The sequence below is a fragment of the Crotalus tigris genome, unplaced genomic scaffold (genome assembly GCF_016545835.1).
Source record: "Crotalus tigris isolate CLP2741 ecotype Arizona unplaced genomic scaffold, ASM1654583v1 scf7180000021465.51407817327:1047546, whole genome shotgun sequence".
Lineage (NCBI taxonomy): Eukaryota > Metazoa > Chordata > Lepidosauria > Squamata > Viperidae > Crotalus > Crotalus tigris.
Window position 1 is genome coordinate 1,028,404 of NW_024098522.1, and position 14,205 is coordinate 1,042,608.

Here is a 14,205-nt window from a genome sequence, read left to right on the forward strand (position 1 = left end):
TACAGATGAAAAATTATTTTACAGAGGGCAATTAATTATTGTTAAAATCCAAAGGGGTTTCCTGACAAAACTGCGACATTATGGAGTCACGGTCGGCATTTAAGGGGTCTGATGGAAACTCCTAATCTAGCAACCCAGTCTGCTTTTGCTAAGGAAGATGCTCAACAACTTCCCACGCTCCTCTGACACACTCTCACACACACAGCTTTCCCTGGAGTGAAGCAACTGAAAAAGCACTGAAAAGTTACAGGCTCTGCTAGAAAGGAGAGGCAGATCATTTTATTTTTAAAACGGGCTGACTAGAGGGCTGCAAGGAGTCCACTCCATATGGGTGGAAATGGCTAGGAAGCCAGGTTGTGTCTGAAATCAAAAGCAAGATGTATAATTCCATATTCCCAAATTGTGCTTAGCTGGTTTCTGTGCAGCCAAAGAGATTTTACTAAATACAGTAAGCACATAGTCGCTAGTGTGCCCAAGATCCAATTCAAATTTTCTCAGAAGGTTTCATGGATTCATATAGTTTGAAAAATTAAAGCAGGGAACTAACACACATGTGGATAGGGCTAATAATTTAAATTTTTTTTTGAATGTCTTTTTTTTTCCCTGTTCCTATTATGAGCTGATGAAGTTTAAGACCAGCAAAGGTTGCAAAAAGCAAAAAATGCTGGCAATCTACCCTAAACCTCAAACGCGTCTGTTTCATAAATACTGTTTCAATGCAATATAAAATTAACAGATACCATTAACCTGTTACAATGAATCTAAACAGTCTGCAAGCTGAGTTACTAAAAGACAGTAATACAGGTAGTCCTCAACTTACGACCGCAACTGAGCCCAACATTTCTGTCGTTAAATGAGTTTTTGCCCCCTTTTACGACCTTTCCTGCCACAAGCGTTAAGTGAATCACTGCCAGCTGTTAAGTTAGTAAAACAGTTGTTAAGTGAATCTGGCTTCCCCATTGACTTTGCTTGTCAAAAGGTCGTAAAGGGAAAACCACCTGACCCCAGGACACTGCGACCGTCGTAAATATGAGCCAGTTGCCAAAGCATCACATGACTGTGGGAATGCTGCAACAGTTGTGAAGTGTGAAAAATAGTCATAAGTCGCTTTTTTCGGTACCGTTGTAACTTGAACGGACACTAAACAAGCTATTGCCAGTCAAGGACGGCCTGTAGAGGACATGGAGGGGAAAAAAATGAAACCTAACTTCAGTATTTCATCTGGTTGGGAAATATACTTAAATAGATATGCAGCACCCATTTTTATCCCTTGTATCATGGCATACCGAGTTTCGAAGGGATTGAAAATAGATGTCCAAAGCAAGAGTCATATGTCTCCCTGCACCCAGCCTGAATGCCTGCAGCACGATTCTTGTAACAATAACAGTTTACAAGAGCTGTAAAGCTATGATTAAATGTTCACCCTTAAAGCAGACAACCAACTCTGTTGCGTGTACAGTACTTAATTTTCTGAGCTCTGCTTTTTGCCTCTTATCCCATGAGCTCCAGAGCCTATGAAGACTGCTCTCTAAATGCGAATTTAGAGTTAGTTCACACATCCATCTTCATGCAGGAATAACTACTTTATGTATTTATGTATTTATTGATTTGTTTGCTTGTTTGACTTTTATCCTGCATTTATTATAAGTAACTCAGGGCAGCAAATACATATAATACTTCTTCCTTCTCCTATTCTCTCCACAACAACAACAACCTTGTGAGATGAATTGGGCTGGAAGAGCGACTGAGAGTCACCCAGTCAGTTCTCATGCCTAAAGCAGGACTAGAACTCACGGTCTCCTAGTTTCTAGACCAGCATTTTAACCATTACATCAAACTGGCTCTCTTCAGCTTAACTTATTATTAGGCACATAGTTCCCTCAATCTGCAACATGTTTAGTTGGCAACATTTTTAGCTGGCAAATATTTTTTTAGTTGGCAACACTTTTAGTTGGCATATTTAGATGCAAAATGCTCAGGGGTGCTGACAATTAGAGCACCTAAAATAGCAATAGCCATAGCACTTAGACTTATATACCCCTTCACAGTGCTTTACAGACCTCCCTAAGCGGTTTACAGAGTCAGCATATTGATCCCCAACAATCTGGGTCCTCATTTTACTGACATCAGAAGGATGGAAGGCTGAGTCAGCCTGGAGCTGATCAGGATCAAACTGCTGGCAGTCGGCAGAGTCAGCCTGCAATACTGCATTCTAACCACTGCACCACCGCAGTACCAGGAAACCATGGGACCTAATCTCATTTTAGGCATGAAAAATTGGCTGGATGATTTTGGGCCAGTTTATTTATTTATTTATTTATTTATTTATGAGATTTATAAGCCACCTCGGCTCAGTTATTCTTTCTCCAACTAACATATACTGCGCTTAATTTATTTATTTATGAGACTTATATACCGCTTTAAGTGCAAGCACTCTCTAAGCGGTGTACACCAGTAAGCAATGTATATATATATTTACATTGCCCCCAACAATCTGGGTCCTCATTTTACCTACCTAGAAAGGATGGAAGGCTGAGTCAACCTTGAGCCGGTGAGATTTGAACTGCTGACCTGCTGAACACAGTCAGCTAAAGTGGCCTGCAGTACTGCACTCTAACTGCTGCGCCACCTCAGCTCATACAATTCATATTTAATTGAATAAATGGCCTAGAGCCGGTGAGAATCGACCTTAAAATACATAGTAACTGCACCATCTAGAATTCTTATTATCACGGCAAGCGGTCTACAGCAAAGGTCCCCAATCCCTGGGCCACAGCCCATTACCAGGATATAGCCTATTCAGAACTGGTCCCTGCAAATGGACAATGCATAACAGAGATAATCTTTCAAAGCTCCATTCAGCCAGGTAGATGCCTTGGTGATTCGGATCCAAGATAACTAGCAAAATGACATGTAACATTTAATAAAAGGAATTCCAATCACTACATAAAAGAAACTGAATTGACCTAAGCTATTCAGAAGAGGTAACTCTGTTTGTCAGGGAGCTTGCTTAGGTAATCCATGGTGGTTGCACACTTTGTGTGCAATAATGCTGAACATTATTAGAAAATAGATGGAAAATTGGGGACGTGATGACTCAGTGATTAAAGATGCTGAGCTTGTCAGCCATAAAGCTTGACTGTCCTGGTTTGAGACCCGAGCACCATATGATGGGGTGAGCTCCTGATTCTGGCTCCAGCTCCTGCCCAGCTAGCAGTCTGAAAGCAGGCAAATGCGAGTAGATAAATAGGTGGAACCACCTGCCTCCAGAAGTTGTGAATGCTCCAACCCTGGAAGTTTTTAAGAAGAGATTGAACAACCATTTGTCTGAAACCATATAGGGCAGGAGTCCCCAACTCCCAGTCCATGGCCCAGTACCAGTCTGCGGCATGCCAGCAACCGGTCTGCACAAACAAACAAAGCCCCATCCGCGAGATGAAGGCAGCACACAAAACCACGAACTCTCCGGTCCGCGGAAAAACCTCTCTCCACGGAACTGGTCCCTGGTGCCCAAAAGGTTGGGGACCTCTGGTATGGGGTTTCCTGTTTGAGCAAGGGGTTATTCTGTAGGTATCACTTCACTGGGAAGGTAACAGCGTCCTGTGCACCTCTGGTGTTTAGCCATGCTGGAAATATCTTTGGACAATGCTGGCTCCCTTGAGCAAAAAAATGGATAGGAGCACCATGCCCCAAAGTTGGACCAGGGAAAACTTTACCTGTTTCAGACAGAAAATGTGACTGCTCACATCGCAATAATCCTATGAAGCAAGATCTAGGCTACAACTATTTTGGGAATACTGGCTATCATTCTTTTTATCTACTTTATCGCTCGGCAAAAAGTTCAGGAAAAAGCAATCCAAATTATCAAGGGTCTGTATTTGTCCAAGGAAAGCATAAACAGTTTGTGGGGTTTTTAAAGAAAGAAAAACAAAAAGAAGTGGCAACTGGCCAAAGCCTTATCGAAGTGGGCCTGACACGGAAAGATTAGCTGGGAAACGATTCCATTTGCTTCTTTCATGATTCGAGAGCATGAGCTCCCCAAATGAAGCAAAATTGGCAAGAGCTTCCCAAAGAACAAAAGAGTTATTTTTACACAATGCACCATTCCAGAATTTGCCGCCATGAGAATTTGCGGACATTCTGCCAAATATGTTCCTCTTCGTATTGCCCTGGAATTCCCAGATAATATGGCTATTAGCAGTTAGTCACACTGGCTGGGAATCCTGGCAACAGTGATCTCAATTCATGCAGAGCACAACAAGGTAGTGCTGAAGGTTGATACAGTGCAAACACTGACAGTCGTAAGTTGAGGATTACCTGGATAGCTTACTGATTGCCTGGTTTAGTGACCATTCAAAGTTGTTGTTGTTGTTGTTAATTGCGGTCGTGTCCGACCCATCGCGACCCCATGGACAACGTTCCTCCAGGTCTTCCTGTCCTCTACCATCTTCTGGAGTCCATTTAAGCTCACGCCTACTGCTTCAGTGACTCCATCCAGCCACCTCATTTTCTGTCGTCCCCTTCTTCTCTTGCCCTCCATCTTTCCCAGTATTAGGCTCTTCTCCAGTGAGTCCTTCCTTCTCATTAGGTGGCCAAAGTATTTGAGTTTCAACTTCAGGATCTGGCCTTCTAAAGAGCAGTCGGGGTTGATCTCTTCTAGGATTGACCGGTTCGAACGCCTTGCAGTCCAAGGGACTCACAGGAGTCTTCTCCAGCACCATAGTTCAAAGGCCTCAATTCTTTGGCGCCTTCTTCTTCAAAGTTACTTCTTCAAAGTTGGCTCCTTCTTCTTCAAAGTAACTTCTTCAAAGTTACAATAGTGTAACAAATCAGCTTTGTGACCAATCCTCAGGGCATCCTTTAATAACCTGACTGATATTTACGTCTTCCCAAGAAGTAGAGTTAGTAGAGAATACAGAAGTCGAATTGCTAGTTGGGGTTACATGCTGTTTCACTTAATGACTGTGTGACTCGATTAATGACTGCATGGGAAGTGGCACTGTCTTTCTCCGTTGTGTAATTTCCACTTAGTGACCACGGCACTTAGCGACACAATTGCCAATCCCAATTCTGGTCACTAAGCAGAGTTGCTGGCGATAAGCAGAGTTAGTGGAGAATGCAGAAGTTGAATTGCAAGTCACAATTATGTAATGTTTCACAACAACTGTGGTGGCTCGCTTAATGACTGAGTGGGAAGTGACAGTCTTTCCTCGTTGGGTGATTTTCCACTTAGTGACCATGGCACTTAGCAACAGAGTTGCCTATTCTGCTCACTAAGCAAAGACTACCTGTACCAGGGATAGGCAACTTTGGCTCTTTTATAACTCGTGGACTTCAACTTCCAGAATTCCTGATCCAGAATGGCTCAGCTTGGAAACTCTCTTTTTCCCCTCAGCATGGCTGGCTCAGGAATTCTGGGAGTTGAAGTCCACGAGTCATAAAAGAGCCAAGGTTGCCTAACCCTGACCTGTACAGTTACCAATGACAGCCAGGAAGAACAAGTTCAAGTACCATATAATTCACACATGCTGGTACATACTCATTGGGTTTACTCTGTGTACCAATGAAAGGATTTTGTAAATCATGACTGGTTAAATAAGCCATAACTTGTTGGGTTCATGCAACCTCACCTATCTGTAAACTATATGCAAAACCATTATATCCGGATTCATACAATACACTAAGGTGTAATGCCCTATAGTAGAATCTTTTGGGCACGATTGGCATAAAAAGATAAGTGATTCAAATTGCTCTTCTTATCGACTTGATTTCTGCAAAGTCCTTTCTGCTTAAGAAGCTGATTTGCATCATTTATTTCCGGAGTTTGCACACAGCACACCTAAACAGGCTTTCAAAGCAGAATCAAAGGGAAGAGAGACCTAGCTACTCCAATTCAAGGGATTCTCAGAGTGGAAATCAAGGTCTTCAGCCCTGCCAGTTCCCAGTTGTTTGTTAGATTTCCTGTGTTTCTCTAGAGCAGGGGTGTCAAACTCGCTGCATCACCTGACGTGACATATCACGACTTTTCCCCCCTTTCCAGAGCTGGGGTGGGTGAGGCTTCTGCATGGCCCGTGGGCTGGAAGTTGATACCCCTGCTCTAGAGACTCAAGGCATTTTGCAGAGGGATTCTTTTTATGTTCAAGAACAGCCTTAGAACTAGGATGGGCTGAGAGAGCAGGACTGGTCCAAAGTCACTCATGGATCTTCTGCAGCTGTCCTTGACTTATGACTTAGTGTGTACCATTTGAGGTTACAATGGCACTGAAAAAAAATGACATATGACCATTTTACACACTAATTCAGAGGTCACCCACCTTTTCATTCTGGTGGCCTGGAGGGAAAGGAAGCGGCTGGAAAATGTGTGTGCACACGCGCACGTGAATGGGGCTATGCACGGCACTAGCAGCCTCACTTGTGTAGGTGCGCAGGCACCAACGGGCCGCATGCACCTGCACAGCGCTGGCAGCCTTGCTTGCACAGGCACACAGGCACTAGCTGCCATTGTTAGCCCCATGCACATGCGCAACTGGGCTACACATTCCACATGCGCACTAGCGATCCCGTTTGTGCCAACGCGCAGGCACTAGCCACTGCTGCTAGCCCCGTGCACATGAGCAAACAGGTCTGCACACATGTGCATGCACCGCCCGCCTGTCCCATGGCCCAGTGGCCTATAAGCCATGGTCCGGTAGTGAACTATGGCCCATAGGTTGGGGACCCCTGCACTAATGCACATTGCAGCATCCCTGTGGTCATGTAATCAAAATGCAGACACTTGGCAACTGGCATGTATTTAGGATGGTTGCAGTGTCCCGGGGTCATGTGATCACCTATTGCAGGGGTAGGCAACCTTAGTTCGTGGACTTCAACTCCCAGAATTCCTGAGCCAGCCACGCTGAGGGGAAAGGGAGAGTTTCCAAGCTGAGCCATGCTGGCTCAGGAATTCTGGAAGTTGACGTCCACGAGTCATAAAAGAGCCAGGGTTGCCTACCTCTGGTCTAGGAGGTTCACCGCTTAGAACAGGAGGACTTAGGCCAGGGGTAGGCAACCTTGGCTCTTTTGTGACTCGTTAGACTTCAACTCCCAGAATTCCTGAGCCAGCCATGCTGAGGGGAAAGGGAGAGGTTTCCAAGCTGAGCCATTCTGGCTCAGGAATTCTGGGAGTTGAAGTCCAGGAGTCATAAAGCAGCCTAGGCCCAGGCCAGAGGTAGGTAACCTTGGCTCTTTTATGACTGGTGGACTTCAACTCCCAGAACTCCTGAGCCAGCCATGCTGAGGGGAAAGGGAGAGGTTTCCAAGCTGAGCCATGCTGGCTCAGGAATTCTGGGAGTTGAAGTCCACGAGTCATAAAAGAGGCAAGGTTGCCTACCCCTGGCCTATTGCAACCTTCTGACAAAGTCAATGGGGAAGCCAGATGTACTTAACAGCTGGACTATTAACTTAACAACTGCGGTGATTCACTTAACAACTGTGGCAAGCAAGATTGTAAAATGAGGCAAAACTCACATAACTCCTCTCTTGCTTAGCAAAATAAATTTTGGGCTCAACTGTGATCCTAAGTTGAGGATTGCCTGTATCTTGGTTTCTCCAGTCCCAGTCCAACACCTTTACCAGGACATCCCACTGATTCTAAATTATTAGAAACATATGTTCTGAATAAGAGTAAATGCTGGGAGCTATTTACTTGCCTTCTGGCTAACAAGCTGTCTAGAATCACCTTAGTAACAGAATGATGTGATCTATTAAGAGTATTTATTCATCAGTAAAAGTAGGGGTCCCTGAAACCTCACACTAAAATAAATTTAAGAGCAGAAAAACATGTTACAAATCATGCTGGTAGGTACTGCTACCTTATGAAACTTCACCTTCAGCTAATGATTTGTAACACAACACAAGCAGGCATATATATACCACCTTGGATATATATCCAAGGAATATTTTTAAATGTTTGCTTTTGCTTTTAATTTTTTAAATGTTTGCTTGATTAAAAAAAAAACACAGGGAGAGGAATTGAAACAGAAAAAAGTTGGTGGGTGGGACAAAGACCAAGCAGAAGAGAAAGAATGACAACTCTACAGGATGTGGTTAAAGTGGATTTGAAGTGTCAGAAGCTTATGGATAAAAGTAAAATTCACAGCCAGGTCATTGTTGCAAACTGAAACCAAATAGTAACAATTCTGCTTCCACTGAAGAAAATATAATGCACTACCAGGACTAGGTAAAGTTACTTTATAAAAGTAATTAAAGGGAAACATTGTTATTCAACAGTATGGTTTGTTTATAACGTTTCTGCCAGCTACTTCTGAAGTGTGCTATTAATGTAACATCATATTATTGCCTGATAAAGCTTATGACTCAACACTGTTTATCATAGTTGAGTTAATCAAACTGAAAGATCACAGATTCCTTCCAGGTTTGTGTCCTGCCTCCTACTCACAAACTACATGTGGGGGGGACCTTTCTAGAGGGAGGGAGGGAGGGAGGGAGGGAGAGAGGGAGGGAGGAAGGAACAAGAAAGAACAATGAAAGACAAAAGAGTTTCAAAAACACAGCCTGCTTTTTTAGGTGGTCCTGAATTCCAGAGCAGCAGTGATTTCCAAGAATGAATAAATAATAAATTATACTGTACTTCTTTGATGATATACAGGTAGTCCCTGGCTTCTGACCACAACTGAGCCCAAAATTTCTGTTGCTAAGTGAAACATCTGTTAAGCAAGTTCTGTTTTACCACCATTGTTAAATCAGTAACACCGTTGTTAAGTGAATCTGGATTCCCCTTTGATTTGCTTGCCAGAAGATCCACAAATGATGATCACAAAACTTCGGGACACTGCAACTGTCATAAATACCAGTCAGTTGCCAAGCATCTGGATTTTGGTCACATGACCATGGTGATGTTGCAATGGCGGTAAGGGGGGAAAACAAGTCATGTCCCTTTTTTCAATGCCGCTGTTAACTTTGAACGTTCATTAAACGAACTGATGAAAGTTGGGGGTCTATCTGCACTTGCTACTCTAATTTGTGTGTTCGCAAGTTTACATGTGATGCTAAACCAGGGTCTTCAAACTTGGCCACTTTAAGACTTGTGAACTTCAACTCCCAGAAGTCCTGGCTGGCTGAGGAATTCTGGGAGTTGAAGTCCACAAGTCATAAAAGGACCAAGTTTGAAGACCTCTGTGCTAAACCATTAACTAGGATTCCTAGTTCAGGGATAGGCAACCTTGGCTCTTTTATGACTCGTGGACTTCAACTCCCAGAATTCCTGAGCCAGCCATGCTGAGGGGAAAGGGAGAGTTTCCAAGCTGAGCCATGCTGGCTCAGGAATTCTGGGAGTTGAAGTCCACGAGTCATAAACCGGCCTAGGCCAGAGGTAGGCAACCTTGGCTCTTTTATGACTCGTGGACTTCAACTCCCAGAATTCCTCAGCCAGCCATGCTGAGGGGAAAGGGAGAGTTTCCAAGCTGAGCTATGCTGGCTCAGGAATTCTGGGAGTTGAAGTCCACGAGTCATAAACGGCCTAGGCCAGAGGTAGGCAACCTTGGCTCTTTTATGACTCGTGGACTTCAACTCCCAGAATTCCTGAGCCAGCCATGCTGAGGGGAAAGGGAGAGTTTCCAAGCTGAGCCATGCTGGTTCAGGAATTCTGGGAGTTGAAGTCCACAAGTCATAAAAGAGCCAAGGATTCAGTGTGACTTTTACTGATGGGGTCTGCATTCACATAACACACCAAGCCAAACACATCTTAGATTACCTTTCACAGGCACATCTGGTTTAAATTTTTCTTCTCACAGCGCACAAAATCATAAGGGCCCACTGTGACCCTCAGCTATGCAAAAAATGTAATATAAACAATGTGGCTGCCTGTTGCCAGAAAATTGCCTACTCTGACCTAGAGAATATTTCTGCCCTTTATAAACTCCCAGCCACCTACTGGGGTCTAATTTCCTTTTTATGTAGCCTTTCCAGTGGGATTTTTAAAAGCAGATTATTCCAAGCCATAAATATCCACCAGTATACAAATTCTAGTGACAGTATTGTTATTCATTTCAATAAATATGTTTTTTTTAAAAAAACAAACAGTTGGGTGGATGTGAATTTGTTAAGTGTAACAGCTCTATAGGTAGTCCTCGACTTACGACAACTGAGCCCAAAATTTCTGAGGGAGATATTTGTTAAGTGAACTTTGCCCCATTTTACAACCTTTCTTGCCACCGTTGTTAAATGAATTGCTGCAGTTGTTAAGTCAATAACACGGTTGTTAAGTGGATCTGGCTTCCCCACTGACTTTGCTTGTCAGAAGCTCGGAAATGGTGATCATCACGTGACTCTGGGACACTGCAACCGTCATAAATATGAGTCAGTTGCCAAGTGTCTGAATGTTGATCATGTGACCCTGGGGATGCCGCAACAGTTGTAAGTGTGAAAAATGGTCATATTTGGGGGGACCGTTTTAACTTCAAACAGTCACTAAATGAACTGTTGTAAGTTGAGGACTACCTGTATTTTAACCCTTCTCTCTTTTTTTGCAAAAGATGGACAAAACTCAGAGATCTTTTTATGATACCAACTTTGGAGTTTGCCATTGATTTAGGCTGAAGAATCCATCTTCCTACAGTCAAATCCACAATGTCTGCTAAGAGGGAAATGGCAACTGCCCAATAGATCATGGGTGAGTCCATTACAGCTAAACCCAGCATTATAAATGGCCAAAGAAGCCAGATAAGGCCAGACTTCATCTTGAACAGAGATCTATTTTTCCACAATCTGAAAGGAACCCCAGTAAAGTCATTTGCTCATGTATAACATCTGTTTTACAGGCATGCACTTAAAAAAAAAAAAATATAAGCAGGAAAAGTCAATCAAATCTTTCTTTCCCCTTCTTCCTCCCAAGGATGTACTAAGATTACCTTCATATGTTTAGAATTTACTTTCACCAACATTTCCATACATTACAGAGATAACAAAAAGTTTATTTTTCTCTCCTTTTTAGTAAGAGTATTCATATTAGACTCACTGACAGTTCACAAGATCAAGCCCACATTTTCTCAAAAAATTACTAATTTATTATTAGTAATACCAATAACTAATATTATTAAATCAATATTAAACATTAATATTAAATTAATACTAAATAATTAGTAATTTACTAATAGTAAATTATTACTGATTTTTAGTAAATTTCAAAAGGCTTTAAAAAAATGAGAGCGCAAGAGAGAAAGGAGTGAAGCTGCCTTTAGAAACACACATGCACAAACACACACTAATCTTTTAAAATTTTTATTTATTTGTATCCCACCTTTATTATTTTTACAAATGACTCAGAGCGGTGAATATATCCAACACATTTTCCTCTTCCTATTTTCCCATCAACAATAACCCTGTGAGGTGGGTTAGGATGAGAGAGGGACTGGTTCAAATTCACCCAACTGGCTTTCATGCCTAAGGCGGGACTAGAACTCACTGACTCCTGTTGATTGGCCCAAAGTCACTCAGCTGGCTTTCATGCCTAAGGCAGGACTAGAACTCAGTGTCCTGGTGATTAGCCAAAAATCACCTAGCTGGCTTTCATAGCTAAGGTGGGACTTGAACTCAGTTTCCCGCTTTCTAGCCTGGTACCTTATCCACTAGACCAAAATGGCTCTCTTTTAATCTCTGTTTAACAATTTCACCAACACTAATTATCATCTATAATGCCTCCTTATTCTTTAGCATGTCAATAGCTTTCACCACACTACAGAAACTAGATTTGGTTTTGCTATGACAAATTAATAAGAACATGATATATATTTTTATATTTTAATATATTTTGATTTTGTGGAGTTGTGGGTGCATATCCACCCCAACTGTGGAATCCAGCAGATGAACATTTTCACCATCTAGGACAGTGGTTTTCAACCTGTGGGTCGGGACCCCATTTGGGATCGAACAACCATTTCATGGGGGTCGCCAGACAAGGCTGTCCACCATTTTTTTCCCCTTTTCTTTGGCCACGCCCCTGGCACCAGGTGATGTATAAGTGGTTGGGGGTCACCACAACATGGGGAACTGTATTATGGGGTCGCGGCATTAGAAAGGTTGAGAACCACTGATCTAGGAAATGTTCTGAAAAATTTAGGAATCAACTAAATGAACTGAGTCATTAACTTCACCTTCTGGTCTTTCATTTTTCTGAGCACCACAGAGAAAAACACAACTGAAATGCTAAAACCCAACCTGGGGTGGGTGTTTTACTAGGGCTGACTTTACAGCCCCCCCCCCTTCCCCCAAAATACAGGTCTGTCTCCAGTCCCACAGCACACCAGAACTCTTTGGCTAACTGTTGCACGAAATTTGGGAGCAGACCTCCAACACTACATTGTTACATTTTGCCTTTATTCAAAATAGGATAAGAGGCCATCAAATCACCATATATTCATTTCTGTACACATTCTCCAACAACTTTCTGGAGTCATTTGGGAGACGGGTTTTACAATTTCCCTATAAAGTAATGCTTTGAAAACCACAGATGGACCGTCTGTTTCTCATCTGTTCTTGCACCAGATTTTGCCCTTGTAGTATCAACTGTGCTGAATCCCCGGGGAGTTTTCCACTTCCTTGTATAAATACCAAGGAGATGAAATCAGTTCAGTAATGTAGGGTTGAGAGAAAGTCTATAGTTGGGCGACTAGGTCAGAATCCACGAAAGAGAGCTATCTGCCCTGTTCAATTATTATTAATGAATTTATCAGAGTGGCCCACATTTTTAAACTTGCAAAAAACTTTCATCCCTATTGTTGCATTCCCGTAGGACAGATGTGAGCCATAAAGGCTGGGAGAGAGTTGAACTGCCAAAAAATCCGGCAGGATAGCGGAGGTGGGAATTAGGCTAGGGATTTCTGGCTTGACAGCTCATTTAGTTCATCTTTGGGAATTCAGAACTGTGCTTTTAGTTACTTTCCTCCCAAAAGAAGAGCTGTGAGAAAATGAAGGGAATAGGGATGGGGTTGGCGGGAAAAGGTTGCAGATGAGAGCTGATGGAAAAAGCATTGGGGATTTTGAGAGGTTCTCCTTCCACAGACCTTTAAGGCAGCAAGTTGGGGGGAAAAGGTACTTGGCAGAAAATTTTCTGGGTTCAACAGCACCAGAGCCCAAGTTGGCAGCTGCAAAGATGCATTCACACGTGCGGCAAGACGCCCCGTCCGCTCCCAATTGGATCAGAAGGATGCTCAACCCATTGCAAAATCCCAAGAGACCTATTCTCTCATTATCACCAACATCATTATTGCCCCCGCAACACAAACACGTATCTAAAACCCAGAGAAATGTGCTGCTTTCCCCCCATCTTAATCCCCCTGCCATATTTCACTGCATAATTCCCCCCCCACACACACACATACACACCCTTTCCAAAATAGCCAACCCTGGACTACCTTCAAAAAGAAAAGCATCTCGCTATTTTAAACCAGGATTTTAAAAAAAACAAAACGAAATGAAATAAGCACGGTCCAGTTCTCCCAGCAGCTCAACCCACGTGTTCCCGTAACGTCTGAAGAGGCCCCTAGAGCTCAACCACCGATGCCCGCGCTCCCCTCGGCGGCTTCCCGGGCAATGAATGGAGAGGGGAGCCCCTTCAGACGCCGGAGCCCTCCTCCCCTCCGCGGCTCGTAAGGTTTTTCGCGCCCTCCCGCCAGCACCGTTAGCGCAGCCCGGCCGCCTCGCAGAGACCTCACAGCAGACACGTGTTCCGTCCCGCCGCCCGGCCGAAGGGCCCCGCCGGCTCCGCTCCCGCGCGGCCCCCTGGCGGCATTTCCCCTTGCCCGGACTCACCGCGGGTCTGCCCACCGCCACGGCCATGCTTCGCGCTGGGGTCTGCGGGTGCAAGGAGAGCTCCGTCCGGCGTCTCCTCTCACGCTGCCTCCTCCTCGCCTTCCGCCGCCCTTCCCCTCCGCCCGGCGCGGCCACTCCTTCTGGATGACCGCCGCCTCCTCCTCCTTCCCCTCCTCCTCCCCTTCCTCCTCCCCCGCCCCGTCTGCTTTCGCCTGCGCCCGCTCGCGACTGACTATAAGCGGGAACATGGCCACCCCGGCTGGAAGCGACCATTCGCTGCCTGGGAAGGGGGGAGAGCCGGGGAGGGGAGGGGGAGGCGCGACCGAGGAAGAGGCGGAGGTCGCCCTGGGCCGAGAGGCACCCCTCCCCTGCCTCCCCTCCGTTGCTTTCTCAGCCCCG

At 44.3% G+C, this 14,205-nt stretch overlaps 1 protein-coding gene across 1 annotated transcript in view; it reads right to left on the reverse strand.

Annotated features, from left to right (window-relative positions):
* Positions 1-13,948, reverse strand: part of SEPTIN11 (septin 11) — a 125,591-nt gene extending 111,643 nt beyond the window's left edge. Inside the window, 1 exon segment of the mRNA XM_039318708.1 lies at positions 13,807-13,948. Coding sequence (XP_039174642.1) covers positions 13,807-13,833 — 27 coding nt within the window. The 5' untranslated portion in view covers positions 13,834-13,948.
* Positions 13,949-14,205: the final 257 nt, after the last annotated feature.